At 36.7% G+C, this 19,135-nt stretch overlaps 1 protein-coding gene across 6 annotated transcripts in view; it reads left to right on the forward strand.

The window, feature by feature from the left end:
- The window catches only part of SPIDR (scaffold protein involved in DNA repair), a 571,461-nt gene that overhangs the window by 422,548 nt on the left and 129,778 nt on the right, over positions 1 to 19,135 (forward strand). For all 6 annotated transcript variants that reach the window (XM_072604554.1, XM_072604549.1, XM_072604553.1 and 3 more), the window contains one exon: positions 9,545 to 9,703. In XM_072604554.1, coding sequence (XP_072460655.1) covers positions 9,545 to 9,703 — 159 coding nt within the window. The remainder of the gene's footprint in view (positions 1 to 9,544; positions 9,704 to 19,135) is intronic.

Here is a 19,135-nt window from a genome sequence, read left to right on the forward strand (position 1 = left end):
TCAAAGTAATTTGTGTTCTATTGCACTTGGAATCATATACTGGAGATTATCTCTGGGGATACAGGAAAAACAAGCTGATGAACCAGCCCTAGTCTGTTCAGATCTGTGGCTCCAGCACTGATTAAAGAGATACAGCTGTGTCCTATAAGCCTTCCTGATCTGCATTGAGAAATGGATTGACTTTAGTGTGTGTGTGTTACTGATAAGTTAAATCCAGTTTGGGTGGCGTCCTGAAGGTCGAAGTTTCAATCCAGTTGTACTAGTAGGAGTAAAAGACTCCACCTCAAGACTTGACCTGACAAGTTCCAGAATTGGAACTGTGTAGGCAGAAAACTGGGCCTCTGATGATTGAGTTGGGGGGTGGAGGTGGGCACAAAAGGAAGGTGGTAGTGCATTTCATGTGTCTAGATATTCAGGGCGAGGGAAGGGAGAGAAAGAGAGAAAAGAGAGAAGAGAGGAGATCCTCCCTAGGGTAAAACAATGATAAAGTTATCTAAGTTAGTTATGTAAGATAAAGGCTAGGCAAATGCCAGGGTTAACAAAAGGCAAACAAGTTGGATATAGTTACTCTTCCACTACTTCCCAGCATATTTCATTAAAAAGAAAGAAATCTTGTCTTCTGATTGATTTTTATAAAAGTAAATTCATGAAGATATGTATGTATGTATGTATATAGATATGTATTTTTATTCATATAAATCTTTACTTCTATATATGTGAATAAACTAAATATGATGGGGAGGGTACTGATAAATATCTTGGTAAGGGGTCAGATCTTATTTCATCTTTGTATCTCTAACCTTAAACATAGTGGGTGCTTATTAATAATTTAGGGCGGTACTCATTTGGAGGGGTAGTATCTTTGTGGGAAAGAGAACTGTTCTTAAAGAAAACAGTACAATATTTGTTTTAGGTTACCTTCTCTTTTTCATTTCTGACCTTCCAAACTGGCATTTGGATAACAAAGCATTTGGGGTAGAAGTAGTAGGGATGGTGGAGTTATCCGTGCTTCATTAGGTCAGCCTAGTGAAGATAATCATGTAACTCACTACCAGTTTGATCCAGAGAAAACAGTGAATTCAGTTATATTCTCTTTTGAGAATGATTGTGAATGTCCTATGCTAGGTATAAATACATTAAAGTGAATTTTACTTTCTGTCAACTGTGATATGAGGAAAGAAAAGTGACCATTCAGCCTAATTATTTTTAATTGAAATTAAAATTACTGAGAACTTCAACAAACAAAAATATCCCAGTGTACAAATAGAAATGGAAAAATATTTGTATATGAAATGGACCTATTATGGTCAAGTTTTTTTTAAGTATACGTTAAATTTAATCTGATACTATTGCATATTTTTGTCTTCTTTCTGTACTTCCTTCTGTTTACATCAGGGATTGATTCCATTTCAAGCACACATAGGTATGATTGAAAATTTGTTTAACAAATTTTTTTGAGTGCCAAATACATTTGAGCCATAGCAAGGTGTATTAGACACATTCCTCTTCAGGAACAAGTATTAAGAATATGGAACAGTACTAACTTTCTGTTCATTCCTGTTCATGACTATCATAAAACTAATAAAACCTTTCCAGACTTTGAAATGAAACTACCTAGCTAGTCCTGGTCATCTAATAAAACTATTCTCTGCTGACTTGTGATAAGAGCATTTCTTTTCCTTTTTATTAGTTCACAGGTGCAGTTTTCTGTAGATAACAGTCTATAATACATAATCTATTACATGTCATTTTGTTATTATAAGATAGATTTTAAATATGTTTTTTGAAAATTTAAGTTTGGGCCAAATTTTGCTGCATAAGTAACTTCCTTGTTATAGGAAGCTAATGTAGGCTCTTAAAATAAAAGAATCTGGCTGGAAAACTTCCACATAGCTCTATAATCCACTTTTTACAGTGTGGCATGGCGTTCTGAAATAATAGCTATTAGCTAGCAGTTATATAGTGCTTGACTCTTTTGCTAATTGATTTACAATCATTATCTCATTTGATCCTCACGACAACTCTGGGAGGTCAGTGCTATTATCCCCATTTTACTGATGAGGACACTGAGGCAAAAAGAGGTAAAGTGACTTACTCAGGGTCACACAACTAGAAAGTGTCTGAGACTGAATTTGAACTCAAGTCTTCCTGACTCCAGGCCTAGCAGTCTATCCACTGTACCACCTCATTGCCTAAAATATCTCTAAATATATCAAGTTATTATTTTTAGGTTATTTTTTTATTATCACCATCATTAACTCTTTGAATGCCTACTTTTTGCAAAGGATTGCCAAGTGCTGTAAGGATTTGCAGAATTATATGTTACAATATAATTTAATAATGAGGCTAGCCAAGTAAGTATATAGAGCACAAGTGTATTCTGTTGTATTGTGTCTCAAGTTCTTTCTGACTCTAAAGATCATAGGAACATAGATTTAAGCCAGAATAAAGTCATCTAATCTAAGCTCTTCAGTTGGTAGAGGAGGTAACTGAGGCCCAGAGAGTTGAAGTCCCTAGCTTGAGGTCGTGCCAACTCCATCCAAACCCAGCGTTCTTTCCATTGTACCAAGCCACCTCCACTCTCTGCATGTGTACCTTTATACGCAGAGGCTCATCAAAGGAAAATGATGAGTGATTATATTCAGGTCAATGATGATTTCATAGACAAAGTAGAATTATGTTTTACATTGGGACAATATTAGTAGTTCATTTATTTTCCTTCCCCAAAAATAGCTAGCTATATAGATAATTTCAAACTCTAAGATTATCTTTTAAAATTTATTTTATTTTTAATTTATGGAATAAAATGAGCATTCCCATAATATAATATGATTTAGAAAAAGATGATTGCACATGAAACTGAAGATTTCTTATGTGCAATTTGCTATTCCTTTTTAAAAATATGATAAAGTTATCATGTTATTTTTTATCCTTTCTCTCCCCTGACCCTACCCTAGAAATCCCATTAGACATAAATATGTATATGTATGTAAAATTATTCTGCACATATTTCAATTTATCAGTTCTTTCTCTGGATACAAATAACATCTTCCTTCATATGTGCTTTGTAGTTAATTTGGGTATTTATAATGGTCAAAATTATTTGTTCATTTAAAGTTGTTCTTAAAACAATATTGCTACTACTATATACAATGTTCTTTGGGTTCTGTTCTTTTGCTTTTTATTATTTCATGCAAGTCTATCCATGTTTTTCTAAGATGACTGAGCTCATCATTTCTTATAGCACAGTAGGATTCCATCACAATCATATACCACACCTTGTTCAGTCATTCCCCAATTGATAGGCATCCTCTCAAATTCTAGTAGTTAGTCACCACAAAGATTATCTTGGAAAAGTAATTTGGAATTTCATTGTGCTCCTTTTAAAAGTTAAATACTTTAAAAGCTCTGAGATCTCATTCCATCTAAAGATTTCCTCCAACTATGTACAGTTGCAAAACTTCCACACATCTTAATAGATGACCTTTATGACTTACTGTGATCAGAAGAATCATATAAACTGGACAGTGGGTCATTTGGCCCACACTTGAAGCTTTCTAGCTTAGTGTCTGAAATGCTGGAACTCCAGGTCATTGCCTGCCTTAGTGAGGCATCAGAGTAGGCATTTACTGATCTTTATAATATTATGTATTTCCCTTTACAGGTCTGTACAATATTATGTTATTTTATATGTCTACCCAAGAATTCAGTAGCCATTATGTTACTATCTCATTATTTTCCTCTTTAAAAAAAAAAAAGAAATACATAATAACACTGGTAAATGTCTCCATGTGTTTCTCAGCCAAGCAGTGGATTTTATTACATTTATTGTTGTATATTGTACAGGAAAAGGGGGGAAATAAATTTTTTGCTAGGTCTCTTCTGATGCAATAAAATACTGAACTAAAATTTAGATTTCTTGTCACTTGTCACTTTGTATATTTGACTAATAAAAAGTTAATAAAATACTATTTTAGAACATTTCTTAGATAAAGGAAATATGTCTCCATAACAACTACATTATGGAACCATTTACCAAAAAGGAGGAAAATTTCAATGATAAAAGTTAATGGGCTTAAATGAATTTCAGTGGAACTCCTTAAAGTTTATTTGGTGAACCAATAATCTTTAGAAATAAGGAAGGTAAATGGAAATTATAAGTACCCTCAGAAAGATCATGATGTCATAATTAATTTGAGGGTTCCTGTGAAAATCCTAAACTCCATCTTTATGTTTCCATTTCACTAAACATTCAGTAATGTGATGCTTGTTCTGCAGATTATTGTGGAGATGTATAGACATATGTACATATATATTACATAGCAACTGCATATAAAATATATAGTCGTAATTGTATAATACAGTAATAGAATTGTTGAACATTGTTACAAATTGCAGCATTGGATCTAAGCACTTCTTCATAACTGCTTTTTGTAAGAAAGAGAGCTACTAGTTCAGAATATGGAAACTTCCCATTTCCATTGAAGTGATACAGTAATCATTAATGGAAGTTTGGGGATTTAAAATTACAAATTAAGGAAAAAAATAAAAGTTGTTTAAAATGGAAACTACTCATTTTCTATGATTCTCAAAGAAAAAATATATCTGGAATAGCTATCAGTATTTCCATTTTCTATATAGAATTGAAACAGAAAGTTAGATCTGGAAGGTAAGTTAGAAATCTCTTTCAGTGTCCTTTTTATTGTTCAATTATTTCAGTCATATCTAACTCTTTGTGACCCCATTTGGGATTTTCTTGGCAAAGATACTACAGTGGCTTCCCATTTCCTTTTCCAGTTCATTTTAAAGATGAGGAAACTGAGGCAAACAGGGTTAAGGGACTTGCCCAGGGTCACACAACTAGTAAATATCTGAGGCTGGATTTGAACTCAAGAAGAGGGAGTCTTCCTGATTCCATACCTAGCACTCTACCCTTCTTTTTTACCTATTAAACTAGGCTTCTGAGAGATTGTGTTTTGCGTAAAGTTTCAAATATCTGAGATCTCATCAGTGTAAGGATCCCCTGTGCTCATATGGTTAGCCTAATCCTTGGAATGAGCAGCTAGGTCGCCCAGTGGATAAAGTACTGGGCCTGGAATCAGGAGGATTCCTTGTTCAAATCCAGTCTTGCTGCTCCCACTCTTCTCAGCTTCATTAGTTGCTTTGTCCTTTGGGCCAGTATTTTGGTGACAAATCTCTCAGTCCTAAATGAGGTTAATTCTTTGACAACAGACATTTACAGTCTGTTACTGGGACATTGTGGAAGGCTTCCAGTTATGTGTTACTTACAATATTTATGCTTCAAGAACTCAGGATCTTCTCCAGCCAGGATAAAGCATCCAAGTAGGACTTTAGTGGAGAAACATGAAGAGATATTGAGACAGTACAGGAATTAGTTCATTTAATGAAGAGACTCAATCATCCATCCCAAGAGACATTATAGGATAATAGGACTTAGAGCCAGAAGGAACATTAGACATCATCCAATCTAGAGGTTCTTAATCTTTTTTGTGTCAGTGGGCCCACTTAGTAATCTGATGAAACCTCTGGACCCCCTCTAGAAATAATGCATAAAACAAAATCCTAAGGATTACAAAAAGAAACCAATCACATTGAAATAGTTATCAAGAAAACCCAATTTTTTTCAAGTTCACAGGTTCCAAGATTAAACACCCGTAATCTAGTTCAATCCCTTTATTTTATAGAAGAGGAAACTCAATTTCAGAGAAGTTGTACCACCAAGCATTTATTAAGCACTTACTACACACCTGGCATTATGAGAGTCTCTGGAGACACAATGACAAAAGTGAAATAGTTCCTGCCTTCCAAAAGCTTATATTCTATGGGATAGAGCAAATAGACTGTCATACCAATACCAGTACAGTACAAGCTTGTGAGCTCAGGGATTCCATACCTGGAATGCTCTTCCCTCTCATCTTCACCTGCTGGCTTCCCAATTAACATCCCATGTTCTATAGGAAGGCTTCATAATCCCAGTGCCTTCCCTTTTTAAAAAATAATTTTCTATTTATCCTGCATGTGACTTGTTTATACATATCTGTTTGTTGTCTCCTCCATTTGGTTCCCCTTAAGGAGTTGTCTTTTGCTTCATATTGCATTCCCAGTGCTTAGCATAGTGCCTGAAACCTCATAGGCACTTAAAAATGTTTCTTGACTGACTGAGTGATTTATATACTTAACAAATGTTTCCTAAAAATGAATTGAATTACCAGAAGTCACACAGGTAACTGGCAGAGGAGACTTCTGACTCCAAATCTGGTGTTTCTTCCACTGTGTCTCTGGAACTCCCATTCTAAAATTAATAAATTTTTCTTGATTTCACATCTCTTACTCTCATATGCTTCTTCCATCTTCAGGCTCTCACTGAGACTTGTACTTCCCCGTCCAGTGACTCAGCAGCCTTTGAGTATCCTTTCCACCACTTGTTGCACGTTCTCTCATCACTCCTGACTCACTGGTCCTTAAGAGAGAGTGAGAATGCTCCTGGTTCCCCATGACCACTTCCAGATTCTTCCTCTTTAGCCATGACTCAGCAACCTCTCCTTTGAAGTTCACTCTCATCATGATTTATCCTGGGTCTGCTTTCTCCCAAAATGGTCTTGTATCCATTTTCTGTATGTTATACATACACTTACATGTATATATTTATGTTGCCAACCCCATTAGAAAGTAAGGTCTTTGAGGGCTGAGCCTGATTGAGACTGTATGGCTTCTGTTTTTGTATCCTAGCCCAGCATTTGTCATATATAATATTCCGCCTTGGGTTTCTTTTGCTCCTATCTATAATATACAGTGTTTGCTTAGGGAATAATTTTGCTTGATGAATTAATATGCCTTTAAAGATGTAAATATGAACAAGAAATTCAACCCCCAAACCAGAGCATAACAAGAGGGTGACTGAATTTGCCAGGCCTAGAGGCCTAAGGGCTACCCGACTCTTACCTTACCTATCGCAGGTCTTCGGCTGGCCAAACCGGATAAACGTATGAGAGAAGACACTTTCCAGAGTCGAACAAGGGTTAGGCTTTATTCAGGGTCTTGGTTACATGTGCAGGGGGAACTCTTCCTGGGGAGCAAGGAATCTCCCAAGGAGGCAAAGATCTTACAGTAAGAGAATGGAAGCAGAAGTGGAAGTGGGGAGAGAGGGGAGAGGGAAGAAAGAAGAGAGGAGAGAGGGAAGAAGGGCCTTCTGTCCTCTAAGGGCCCCTCAGCGCTAAGAGCGCCTTCAGGCTTTCCTGACCCTACTTAAGCTCTCCCGCTGCATAGTTTGCACCTGAATACCGTGCCTGTTAGACAACAATAGGTGTGCTCAGAACTGGGCCAATCTTGAGGGCGGGGATGCTCTCTCCCAGCATGTTTCCCATGGGAAGAGGCGGAAATGCACGAGATAGCCCAGTCTCACACCTCAATTCCCTGCTGTTCCCTGGGGGGCCTCATGAGAACTCTAAGGTTTAGAAGTCCTCACCTTTACCCGCCCGAGACTGTCCAGATGGAACTGAGCTTACACCCCCAACATGAATTATTTTATTATTTCTCTTTTCTTTTCTCTTCTATCATAATCTCTCTTATTTATATCACAGTTAAGGTGCAGGTGATATATATCAGGTTTTCCACTGAAAACCTTTCCCAATTCTAGATTGAACCCTTCTTTGTAACAAAGAAAAACACTAGCAGAATCTCTTTCAACAGTGAATGATAGTATCTGGTTGTCCTTGGCTTCTGCTGTGAGGAGGGTGGTGTGTTTCATCATCTGTTCTTCAGGACCTTCAATGATTTTTCTATTCCTTAGTTTAGCTTCCTTTTAGTCATCTCTCCATTAACATTGTTGTAGTCTTTCTTTATTCAAATTATTTTCTTGATTCTGCTTGTTCTGCTTTGCATTAGTTTGTCCAAATCTTCCCTTTTCCTAGAGTTCTTGATATTTTTTAGTTTACTGCACAATAGGATTCCATTATATTCTTTACCATAATTCTTCAGTCATCCCCCAATTAAGGGACACTCACTTTGTTTCCAGATTTTTGCTACCAGATTTTTACCACAGCGACAAAGAGTGCTGCTGTGGATATTTTGGTATGCATTTGACCTTGACCACCTTGGGGCATAAAGCCCAGTAGTAAATATCTGGGTCAAAGGATACAAACAATGCCATCACTTTTCTTGCCTAATTCAAATTTGATATCTAGTCCCTCCAATATTGACAAATCTCCTTTTTTGGTCATCTTTGTCAATTCATATGTAGGGAGGTAAAACTGCAGATTTGTTTTGACTTATATTTCTCTTACTATAAGTAGTGATAACTGTACATCACAAAGATTTTTAATGTTGCTTTTCAACGTGCATTTTCAGGTACCTTCTTTAAGAAAATTTTTATGACTTCCAAATCTATTTATAACATAGATCCTAATCTCATGCCCTATGTCTACGGGAAAGTGTAAGTCCTTTCATGGCCCAAATAATCATCAATTGCAAAATTTTACCTTACATTATGAACCTAAGGGACTGTGAATTGTCATAAATGATTTCTCAAGGATGGCACGATTGAAATTTGTCACATATGGGCATAGCTCTCTTCATGTTTTGCCCCAGAGGACAGTAATCAAGAAATTATCAAACAGTTATCTTTGTGATTATATTTATCAAGGCACTTAGGAGATACCAGCATCTCCTACCTATTATCATTTGTAATAATTTTTGTAAAGTGCTTAACACCATGCTTAGCTCTTAGTATGTGCTACATAAATGTTAGCTATTATTGTAGTTATTTTTATTATTTTCTTCATGTTGCTGCCAAGTAGTGTCCTGGTTCCCCTTGCCAAATGTCCAGTGTCAAGAAATGTGCTGTGTCAGAGGAAGCATAGTGTTATATATACAGCTCTGGACTTAGAGTACAGGAGAGACCTGGGTTAAAATCTGAAATAGTGAGCCCATAGGTAATTTGTGTAAATTTTCTGAGCCTCAGTTTACTCATGTGTAAAAAGAGTATGAATATGCCTATAATACTTAATTCACAGCATCATTGTGAAGATTAGATGAGACAATATGTTATAGTGCTTTGCAAACTATAAAGCAGTTTATGAATATCAGCTGTTATTGTTGTTATCATAAATGTATACTAAAACTTAACTCCTGACAAAAGAGCCTAATTCTTCCTCTCATTGTGCATTGCTGTGAAACTTTTTTCTGTTGCCCAAGGATAGGACAAAATATAAATGTTTTCAGCATATAGCCATCATGGATGGACCAGCAGCTATAACATTGACTCTAAGTACCAAAGATATATTCCCTTTTTCTTTTCCTTTATTTTAAACCACTTGTTAAAAGTGGGGGGAGGGTAGTTTTATCGTAAAATAGCATAACAGCTCCTGTTTAATTAATCAAACCCAACATCAGAACCCAAAATATAAGTTAATAGGCTGAACCATAGACTTTGACTTGTCTACCTAGAATACCTATATTTATAAAGAACCAGAGGTAAATCTCAAGATTTTGGACTAAAATAGAAAATGGGAATTCTGTTTTATAGATGCTGCCTTCTTGTCCAAGATGCTTATGGGATATTCAGTGAAGTACATTTGGAATCCCTCTGTTCTCCAGAGGATATCTCTCAGCACAACAGACAGTGGGAAGGGAAGTCCTGCAGTCTCGGAGGAATGAAGATTTTACAGAGGACCACCAGAGGAAGGTTAGAATATACTGTGAAAGGGCTATACTTCTCTCCATAATTATGGTACTCTCTTTTATCTTTAGATTCATTTCTGAGAAAAGTCAAAAAAAAATTCAAAATTCAGGTCAGTAAATATTTCTTAAGTATCTACTAGCCTAAAGCATTTTGTCAAGCCTTGAGGGAAATACCAAGAGAAATAAGAAAAAGTCCTTTGCCTTAATAGAAACTTACATGGAGTAGTCATGATTTGCAATTGACTTTAATGCAAAACAGGATATAGTAAGATAATTTCCACCAGGGACATCAGGGAAGCCCCTGTGAAAGAGGCAACATTTGAGCAGATTCTTGAAGGATGAAAGGATTTTCAATAGATAGATGTAAATGGGAGAAGAGGAAAGAAGAGGAAAAGTAGTTACGTGAATTGTCTGAAGGCAGTTAATCTGGTATTAGTGTAACGTTAAATAAGATTTAATGTCTTATGAATTTAAATAAAATACTTTTGGTTTCTTGGGTATTGCTTTAAAATTAATCTGTCTTATCATCTGAGTTCATGAGAATGTCTGAGAGGAAAAAAAAGCCATTGTAAATATATGGCATTTTGCCTCTGAAGAACTGACATCAGCTGTCTACTCTGATTTCATATACTGGTCATTTTTAGCATAGAAATCATTACAAATCATATAAGTGTAACTAATATTTCTTCTGAATTTAGCAGAGAAAAATATTCCAGATACAATGCTTGGCATATAGTAAATGCTTAGTGATTATGAAGTTGTTTTTTCATTTATTCATTAAGTCACAGGCCTTATTTTTATTTTTTTGTATGCTTTACAAAGTAAAGCATTTTGGAATTGATTTTTAATAAATAAAAGTATAGGCATAAACCCTATCAATTACTCCCTTTGCCTATTAGTACTTTATTGGGTATGTGTTAAATGTGTTCTTTTAAAAAAAATTCCTATGTCAACAAAAAATATTTTACCATTCTTCTACAATATTTTCAATATGCTTATGCCTATGAAAGTCATCAGATATTTGGAAGCACATTCCATTAAATGTCGAAATGTTATATGGTCCCCATGTACAAGTTTGACTCAGTTTCAATAAACCTACCACATGCAAGGCATTGTTAGACACCTTCCTATCCAAAAAAAAAACCAAACCACACCCAAACTGAAATAATTCCTGCTTACAGTCTACTTGGGGAAAACCACCTAATTATTCCTGACTTTAATTTTCCAGTTTTAGTAGCTGCCTGTAAATTGTGGATAAATTTAAAGGTGAAATATCTATGTAGCACCCTCTCTGACTTATACTCTCAACTCCCATTAAATCTGGCTGGTTGGATCCCCAGAGGTCAGTTGAGTGCTACTTCCTTTAGGAAGTAACTTGAATAAACCCTGAGGACTTTGGGTTTCTAGTTCTGTGTCTTGCAAGCCCCTCTCCAGTGTTATTATCCATTGTCAATCAACCAGTAGAACTTATTTTTTTAGCTTTTAGAAAAGGTATTTACTAAGAAGGTAGAACAAGAGCAATAAATACTTAACAAAAGCCCCCTCTTCCCCGCACGGTACCGGTACCAGAACACACTCTCTCATTGAAGACAACGCAAGGTCCCTGAAGAGAGTGAGCATGTGTCTTGAAGATATGTATGACCAAGGGGTACTTTCTGATTCCTGGTCCCAGAAGATCTTTTCTCCCTTCATGTAATTTTCATAAGGTCACCCTTAGGTGTAGTTTCCTTCTGGGCTCAGTGGATAGGTGCCTTTCTAGAATCAATAGCCAGCATTTTTCTCTGTTATGGGGGGAGGGGAGGAGTGGTCAAAATTCCTGAAGCTGCTTTTACGCAGACCACCTTTCTACCCTCACCTATAAGTATTTCCTCTGCTGTTGGTTACCACCACTCCAGCAGATTCTGCTGCTGACGCCAGCTGCTAATGGGACCTCTGATGGCTCTGAGAAATCTCAGAACCAAGGGCAGCGTGCTCACGGGCGCACAGAGCAGCTGTTCTTCCCTATGTCCCCCAACCTCAAACGGCTCAAAGCAGTTCTGTATCTGTGGCAGCCAGGAAGTGATAGAAGCATGGTTAATTGTGGGTTGGGTCATTCCTTCTGTGGGCATCCTCAATTCTATCTCAGCAGTTCACGAGTCATCACACCTTCTGACTCCTCAACCAAGAAGAAGGCTCTGGGTGACCAGATATGACCAGCTCCTCAGTCACAGGCAGGTGATATGTAAGCATGTTTTGTATGACATCCCAAGAAAAGCAAATCTAACTCAAAAGACTGGGTCATCATCAGCTAGTCCCCTGCACTGCAGTTGAAAATAAACTTCTCAGAATAAATCTATTATCTCTTCTCCCTGGTTAATTTGGTAAGCTACGTTATCTCCTTTCATATCCTTTTTTGATATGAATTTGGAAATCCAGTTTGTAAATGCCTATTGAATTTATAAACTCACTTTGCAAATACCTGTTTTATGGAACACATATGACTAGATACTATGTGCTACTCACTCCCCTCCTCAAAGCTAAAGCACAGGATTCTTACCCCTACAGCATGAGGTAGAGGGAAAAAGCATTCATAGTGCTGCCTTATTCCTGATTGCTCATTGAAGAACATACTTTTCCATTGTAAAAATGAGCTGTTACCAATCCAACCTATGAAGGTCTGTTCAACTCAGGATATGCTTAAAGGGTTCAGTCCAGGTTTTGTGGGTTCATCTGGAAGCCTAACCACCATTTATGACATTGTTTCCATGGGGAGTTTTGTTCCAAGATCTAAAAAGTCTACTTAGGAACAAACTTTTGGAACACAACTCATTTGTAAGTTGGGGACAGCCTATATGGTCTTTTTGTTTATGTTATACTGGTTTGTATGTTTTTGTATGATCTTAAATTCTTCTCTACATAGACATTTCCATAAAAAATGTTTGTACATTCTGCCCCCCTCCTTTCATTACATAGCCAAGTAAATAATATTCAGGGCTTTCTAAGTTTTTGGAAATAGCATTTCTTCAAAACAAATTATTAAAGAGTTCTGGAATGCTGAGCTTCATAATTGGCTATTAGTGATATCATCCATTGTCAGTAATCCATCCATTGCTCAGGAAGTACATGAGACATTTTTTTCCTCATTTTTTGTTCTTCAAAAAAAAAGTTTGTTTCATAGCAACGATAATAAACTTCAATGACTGGACTTCTAGGAAGTTTTTTTTTTTCCCCAAGTCAATCTGAAATGATTAATTATATCACTCTAATATCCAGTGTAGTAAATAACTGTTTCTGCCAGTTAGATGTTTGGAGAAATCATGGGTTTTTTCAGATCTGGGTCACCAAATTTCATATGGTCTAGGTTTACAGGGACAGAGAAGTTATGGCTTTCTGACAATTGTTTACTGACTGTATTAAAGATGACTTGGTCCTGTCAGGCTAACTGGGAGTGGAATTGCATCCACCTAGATTCCATTTAAAGTTTGCTCATGGACCACTCTGCCATCATAAAATCAAACCTAAGATTAATGCCATTACTGATCTCTAATCCTCCCTTTATTTTTACCAGGTTCTATGAATACGCAGAAATAAAGGGAGGGTTAGAGAGTACTAAAAGGTTTCATGGGGGAAAGGTGAAGAAGACTAAATTTAAAGAAATATCCATGAAGAATTCTCACTCTCACAATAACGCAGATCAAACAGTTTCATTAATAGGTCGTTGGTCTGTGGCAGGTCCTGACACATGTTTTGGTTCAGTCATTTTCAGTTGTGTCTGGCTCTTCATGACCCCATTTGAGGTTTCCTTGGTAGAGATACTGGAGTGGTTTGCTATTTCCTTCTCCAGCTCATTTTACCATTAAGGAAACTGAGGCAAATAGGGTTAAATGATTTACCCAGGGTCACACGGCTAGAAGTGTCTGAGGCTGGATTTGAATTCAGGAAGGTGAGTCTTCCAGCTTTCAGGACTGGCACTCTATCTACTGTGCCACCTGGCTGCCCTAAGTAGGCACATAAGAGCACCTAATGAATATTTCTCTCATTGGATTGAAATCTCTTTTAGAGACCTCATTGAAATTCTTCTAGTAATTTTCTTTACTTTGTTCTTCCAAATAGATAAATATAGGAACTCTAGGCAAAAGGATTAATAAAATCACAAAAAGTGAGAAGTCATAGTCTTTACTTCTAAATTTACTTACGTCAACTTTAAATTTTGACTTATATATATGATCATTGTTTTTCCATTTCATTATGCCAGCCAAGGCAGTCCTTGAAAAAAATGAAATTCCTTTAAATTATTTTTATACTTGTCTCCCCAGCATTTAGCTCAGTGACTGGCACAGAATAGGTGCTTAATAAATACTTTTTGATTGGCTTATTTTGGAAAATATAACTAAACTTCAGTTATTTTGGAATATATGCTTTCTCTAGACTAAAAGTTCAGCTCTCATTTCATTTCCAATGCTCTAAAATAGAAATAAATAAACAAACCCTTTGCTTCCTGTGTCATTTACATCATTTTTTGAATTAATGGGTCAGTTCAGTGGTTGAGTGAAGCATATAACTATTAATTCATAGTGTCTTGTTTTAACTATACTAAGTCATAGTATCATATTTTATAAAGTGAGTGGATAATAGGCAGCTTTATGTTGCTTCTGCCTTTTAAAAGAAACCCTCCCCAGGACTGCAGTAAAATGGATTTCATTCCATTTATTTACTGATCCTCCACTGAATACCAAGGACAATAGGAAGATGTTTACTCTTTCAGGGAATTAAAATTGAAGTATCAAACATGGCCTTATGGCTGCTAAAGAGCTTGAGGTAGATTGTTCTAAATGGGACCCATAAAACCTGGAGCTGCTGAGATTGTTTTGAGGCAGTCTGAGTTAGGGCTAGTGTTTTGAAGGCTCGATGGAGGAGACACTTGTGTCTCTAATTGAAGAAATATAAATTAAGTGCCTACCACAACTACTGTGCCAGGCCCTGAATCATACATAGTACTACCCTTCGATTAATGATATCTGTGTTATCTGTTCAAGACTCGAGTCTTGACCATTGCTTAAAAGGAGGGCTAGAGTGTGATTTGGCAATGAAAAGTGAGGTGCCCTCCATCGCTGATAAAAGGGTGGTAAGACCACTGACTTTTTAAAATAAAGTTGATGTTACCGCCTTGCCCAAAGTGCCACAATAATTTCTAAAATGAAGTGATGTTGGTGATTTCTGAATAGGATATAGGATTAGGTATAATACTACAGCTTACAGTTTTCAGGATGAAAATCATCCCTAGGGATAATCATATATAGTCCCCCTTATTTAACAGACAATGAAAATGATACTCAGATAGGCTAAATGACTTGTTCATGTCACATTTCTCCTTGGTGATACAACTGACACTACACCATAGATCTCTGGACTCCTAGTAAACAGATTTTATTGGACAGAGAAAAGGAATTATAATGGGGTATCATAAAACAGGGTGTAGTAATATATGAAGTCAGTTAGATAAAAGAATGATTATCAGAGCTTCATTTTTTATTTTGTACGTTTGAATCTCATTACATTACTTTAATTAAGGAGAAAGTGAAGTCTTTTTACAAAAAGATAATTGATGTGATAAAAATAAAGATTTGAATTTAAATGGGTCAGCCACCTATGAGGCAGTAGAAAATTAAAGCAATAGCTAATGCAATTCAATAGGCATTTGTTAAATATTTGTATGCAGATCACTGTGCTAAATACTAAGGGAAATTAGAATTTAGATAAGGCATGGTGTCTTCCTTCATGGAATTTATAGTCTAGTAGGGAGTGACATAAATACAGAGAACTCTAATCTCAAATATTATTTGATAAGTGCATTAAAGAGACATATCACAGGTTCATAGAATCGTACATATAGACTTGGAAGGTACATTAGAGTTCATCTGATACAATCTAGGGCAGCTAGATGGTGCAACAGTTAAGAGCACTGGGCCTAGAGTTCGAATCCAACCCAGACACTTAATGGCTATATGACCCCAGCCATATCTCTTAACCTGCTTGTCTCATTTTCCTCAACTATAAAATGGGATAATGGCTGGAGTATTTATTGTAAGGCTCAATAAGATAATATTTGTAAAGTGCTTAGCACAACACCTAGCATGTAGTAGGAGCTATAGAAATGCCTGTTCCCTTTCTTCCCAAATCTTTTAACTTTATAGATAAGTAAACTGAAGCTCAAAGAGGTGAAGTAATTTTTCCAAGGTCGCACAGCATTTAAGTATTAGAGGTGGGATTTGAACAATGTTTTCCTACCTGCTAATTATTTCCTATTTGTCCTGTATACACCTTGCTTTGTATATATTTGTTTGCATGTTGTATCTCCCCCATTAGATTGTAAGCTTCTTGAGAGCAAGGATTGTATTTTGCCTTTTTTTTTGTATCTTCAGAGATTAGTATAGTGCCTTGTATGTGTTAATTGATTGATTGAAAGTGCCCAGTAAATTTTACAAGCAAAGTTGGTTGTGTCATGGTGAGAAGAAGAGATGGAGAATCAGGGAAGAGTCCTTAGAACTTTTAAGCCTTTTTCCATTTTTGTGGTTCATTGATCTTGTTCGTGGTGTTCTGCCATTTTTGAAGTTTTGTCTTCTGTGCTAAGAATTTTATTTCCCACAAATCCCATTCCTTTATTCAAACTTCCTACCATTTTCTTCATGTTGTTGTCTTTGGACAGTGAGGGGAATGAGGAGCTGTGCTCATCTTGCTGGAGATGGTTTTAAAAGATGGGAAGGAGTTTAGCTAATAAGGAAAGAGAAGACATTTCTAGGGAAAAATAGGTTAATCAAAATCAGTCAATCAAGAAACATTTATTAAATGTCTACCATGTGCCAGGCAAAACACAGTGAGAGACAGTACAGGGACAGGCGCATTGAAGGCATGTAGATGATAGTACTGCTTGACTAGAGATAGAATGTATAGACAGGGATAATATGAGATGAAATTGAAAAAGATCTAGATTGTGGAGAGCAAATGAATTTGAACTTGATTTGGTAGGGAGCTCCTAAACTTCTCAACAGAGGAGTGATGTGAACATATCTAGACAGTTTCAATTTCAATTTAATTCAATGAACATTTAGTAAGTGCCTCCAATGTGTCAGGCACTGTGCTAAGTACTGGGGAAGCAAGAAAAAGACAATTCCTGCCCTCAAGGAGTTTATAATCTAGTAGAAAGAGGAAGCCGGAAAGCAGAGGAAGGAGGAAGACATTAGGAGGGACCCACTAAGAGGGGGGCCATGAAGCTGAGGTCAAGCACAGCTGCAGATGGAAATTGGAATGAGCTACAGAGTCCAGGTTCTACTCTCTCTAAAGGAAAGCTTTGGTTGGAGTTTAGAACTCTACCCTCCAGCCCTCTAATCAGCAGGGACATAAGGCTAAGTGAATTGAAAAGTTGTTGAATGTATACAACGTTGAAATAAGCAGCTTGACGAGGAAATTTCCGTTGATCAGCTTATCCTGGAAAGAGTATCTCATTCTATGGAGTTGTGACCAAGCAGAGAGCAGATACAGAATGTACACATAGGAAAGTTTAGTGTGGCAGTAATATGGAGGATGGATTAGAGGAAGGCAAGAATGGAGGCAAGAAGTTTAGCTAAGGCAAATAAAGCACTGTTCTGGGTCCTCTGAATCATCCAAAGAGAAATGGACTTGGTCCCAATTCTCCGTAGTCTAGTTGGGAAAATCAGACATTTAATTTTTTTTTTTATAGGTCCAGGCCTGCGATTTCAATAGCCTAAAGAACTCCTGATTAGAAAACTTCTTCTACCAATGCAAATCAATGACAGTCTTTCAACTTAGAGTCTTAGAGAGTTACTTCTGGTGCTGAGAAGTTAAATTACTTGTACAGAATCATACAGCCAATATGTGTCAGAATCACGACTTAAATCCAGGTCTTCCTGATGGAGAGGTCAGCTCTCCATCCAGTATCCAACACTGTCTCTGACTAAACCCAATCTAGGCATAATAACCATAGCAATTATGTATTGTCAAGAATTACTACAAGGTTTATGATGAGGAGGAGTTTGCCATTGGGTCTGAGTGCTAAGGAAAGACTTCACCAAAGATAGTGGTACAGTGGAAAGGGAAGCACTGTGGCAGACCACATTGCTTTGTTTTACGGTTCTGCCATCAAGTTAGGTACAAACGATTTAAAGTCTCAGTCTCCATTTTCTCACTTGTTAAATGGGGTTAGTACTATTTGATTTCTGATATCCTAAGATGAAATGAGATAAATGTATGTAAATGGTTTTTAAGTTACATACATGTAGATGTCATAAAAATATAAATATCACCTCTCAACAGCAAGCCCCATGAGGACAAGCTTTTTTGCTATTTCTTTGCATCTTCAGGTTAGGACATAGCTTGGCCCACCTCGATTAGGAGGTACCTGCTGATTAATTAGCAAGTGAGACTTAAGATAACTTTTAAGGGATAATAAAGATTCTGATAGGTGTTGGGGAGGGCTTTTCAGGTATAAAAACTGAAGGAAGCTATGACATTGAAGAAGAACCTGGAACTTTTAGGGGACAAAGGTTAGTAGGTAGAGTAAGGCTGAAAGTTTCTAGAATATAGCCCAGTGCTAAGTAATTTTTATTTTTGGGTTGTTGTTGTTTTTCTTTTTGGGGGGCAGGGGGATAAGCCTTGATTGGGAATCAGAGTAGAAGGATGGTGACTTGATTAAAATATTGATGTCAGAATAAAAAATACTTAGAATGTAAAGGAGACTAGAATAAAATTAAAGGACTTCAACTAAGATCTGAGAAATACTATTTACCAACTTTTATTGAATTCCATTCTGCGTTGTTCCCAGAGTTTGAATGGTTGGGATAAGTATCCTTGAGCCCCTATGGCCAGTATTAGGCTTAGAATTGCCATCCTGCCCCTATTGTTGTTTGATTGTTTTTCAGTCACGTCTGACTCTTCATGAACTCATTTGGAGTTCCATTTCCTTCCCCAGCTTATTTTACAAATGAAAAAACTGAGGTAAACAGGATTAAAAGATTTGCCAGGATCATATAGTTAGTGTCTGAAGCTGGATTTGAACTCATAAAAATGAGTCTTCCTTACTCCAGGCATGGCACTCTAAGTGCTGCCAAAAACCCACATACCATCAGCCTTCTACCCCTAGTACACTTTCCCCAATCTTCCCACCAAAAAAGCTCCCAACCACCAAAGTTTCTTGATACTACCCATATGACTACTATTCACTACATAACAGAAGCCAAATTGTGGTGGATGTTTTGTAATATATCACTAGTAGACCATAGCTCCTGTACTTTGTCTTTGAAGAGGAAAAGGAGATAAGGCCCCAAATGTAGACTGATGGACTGGAATCATTGAATAGTACAAAAACATTAGATTTAGGAAATGTGCAGTCAGATCATCATTTAATAGTTATCTAGTCAAGTAATTGGACTCATCTGGGCCT

Source organism: Notamacropus eugenii, chromosome 4, assembly GCF_028372415.1.
Source record: "Notamacropus eugenii isolate mMacEug1 chromosome 4, mMacEug1.pri_v2, whole genome shotgun sequence".
Classification (NCBI taxonomy): Eukaryota; Metazoa; Chordata; class Mammalia; order Diprotodontia; family Macropodidae; genus Notamacropus; species Notamacropus eugenii.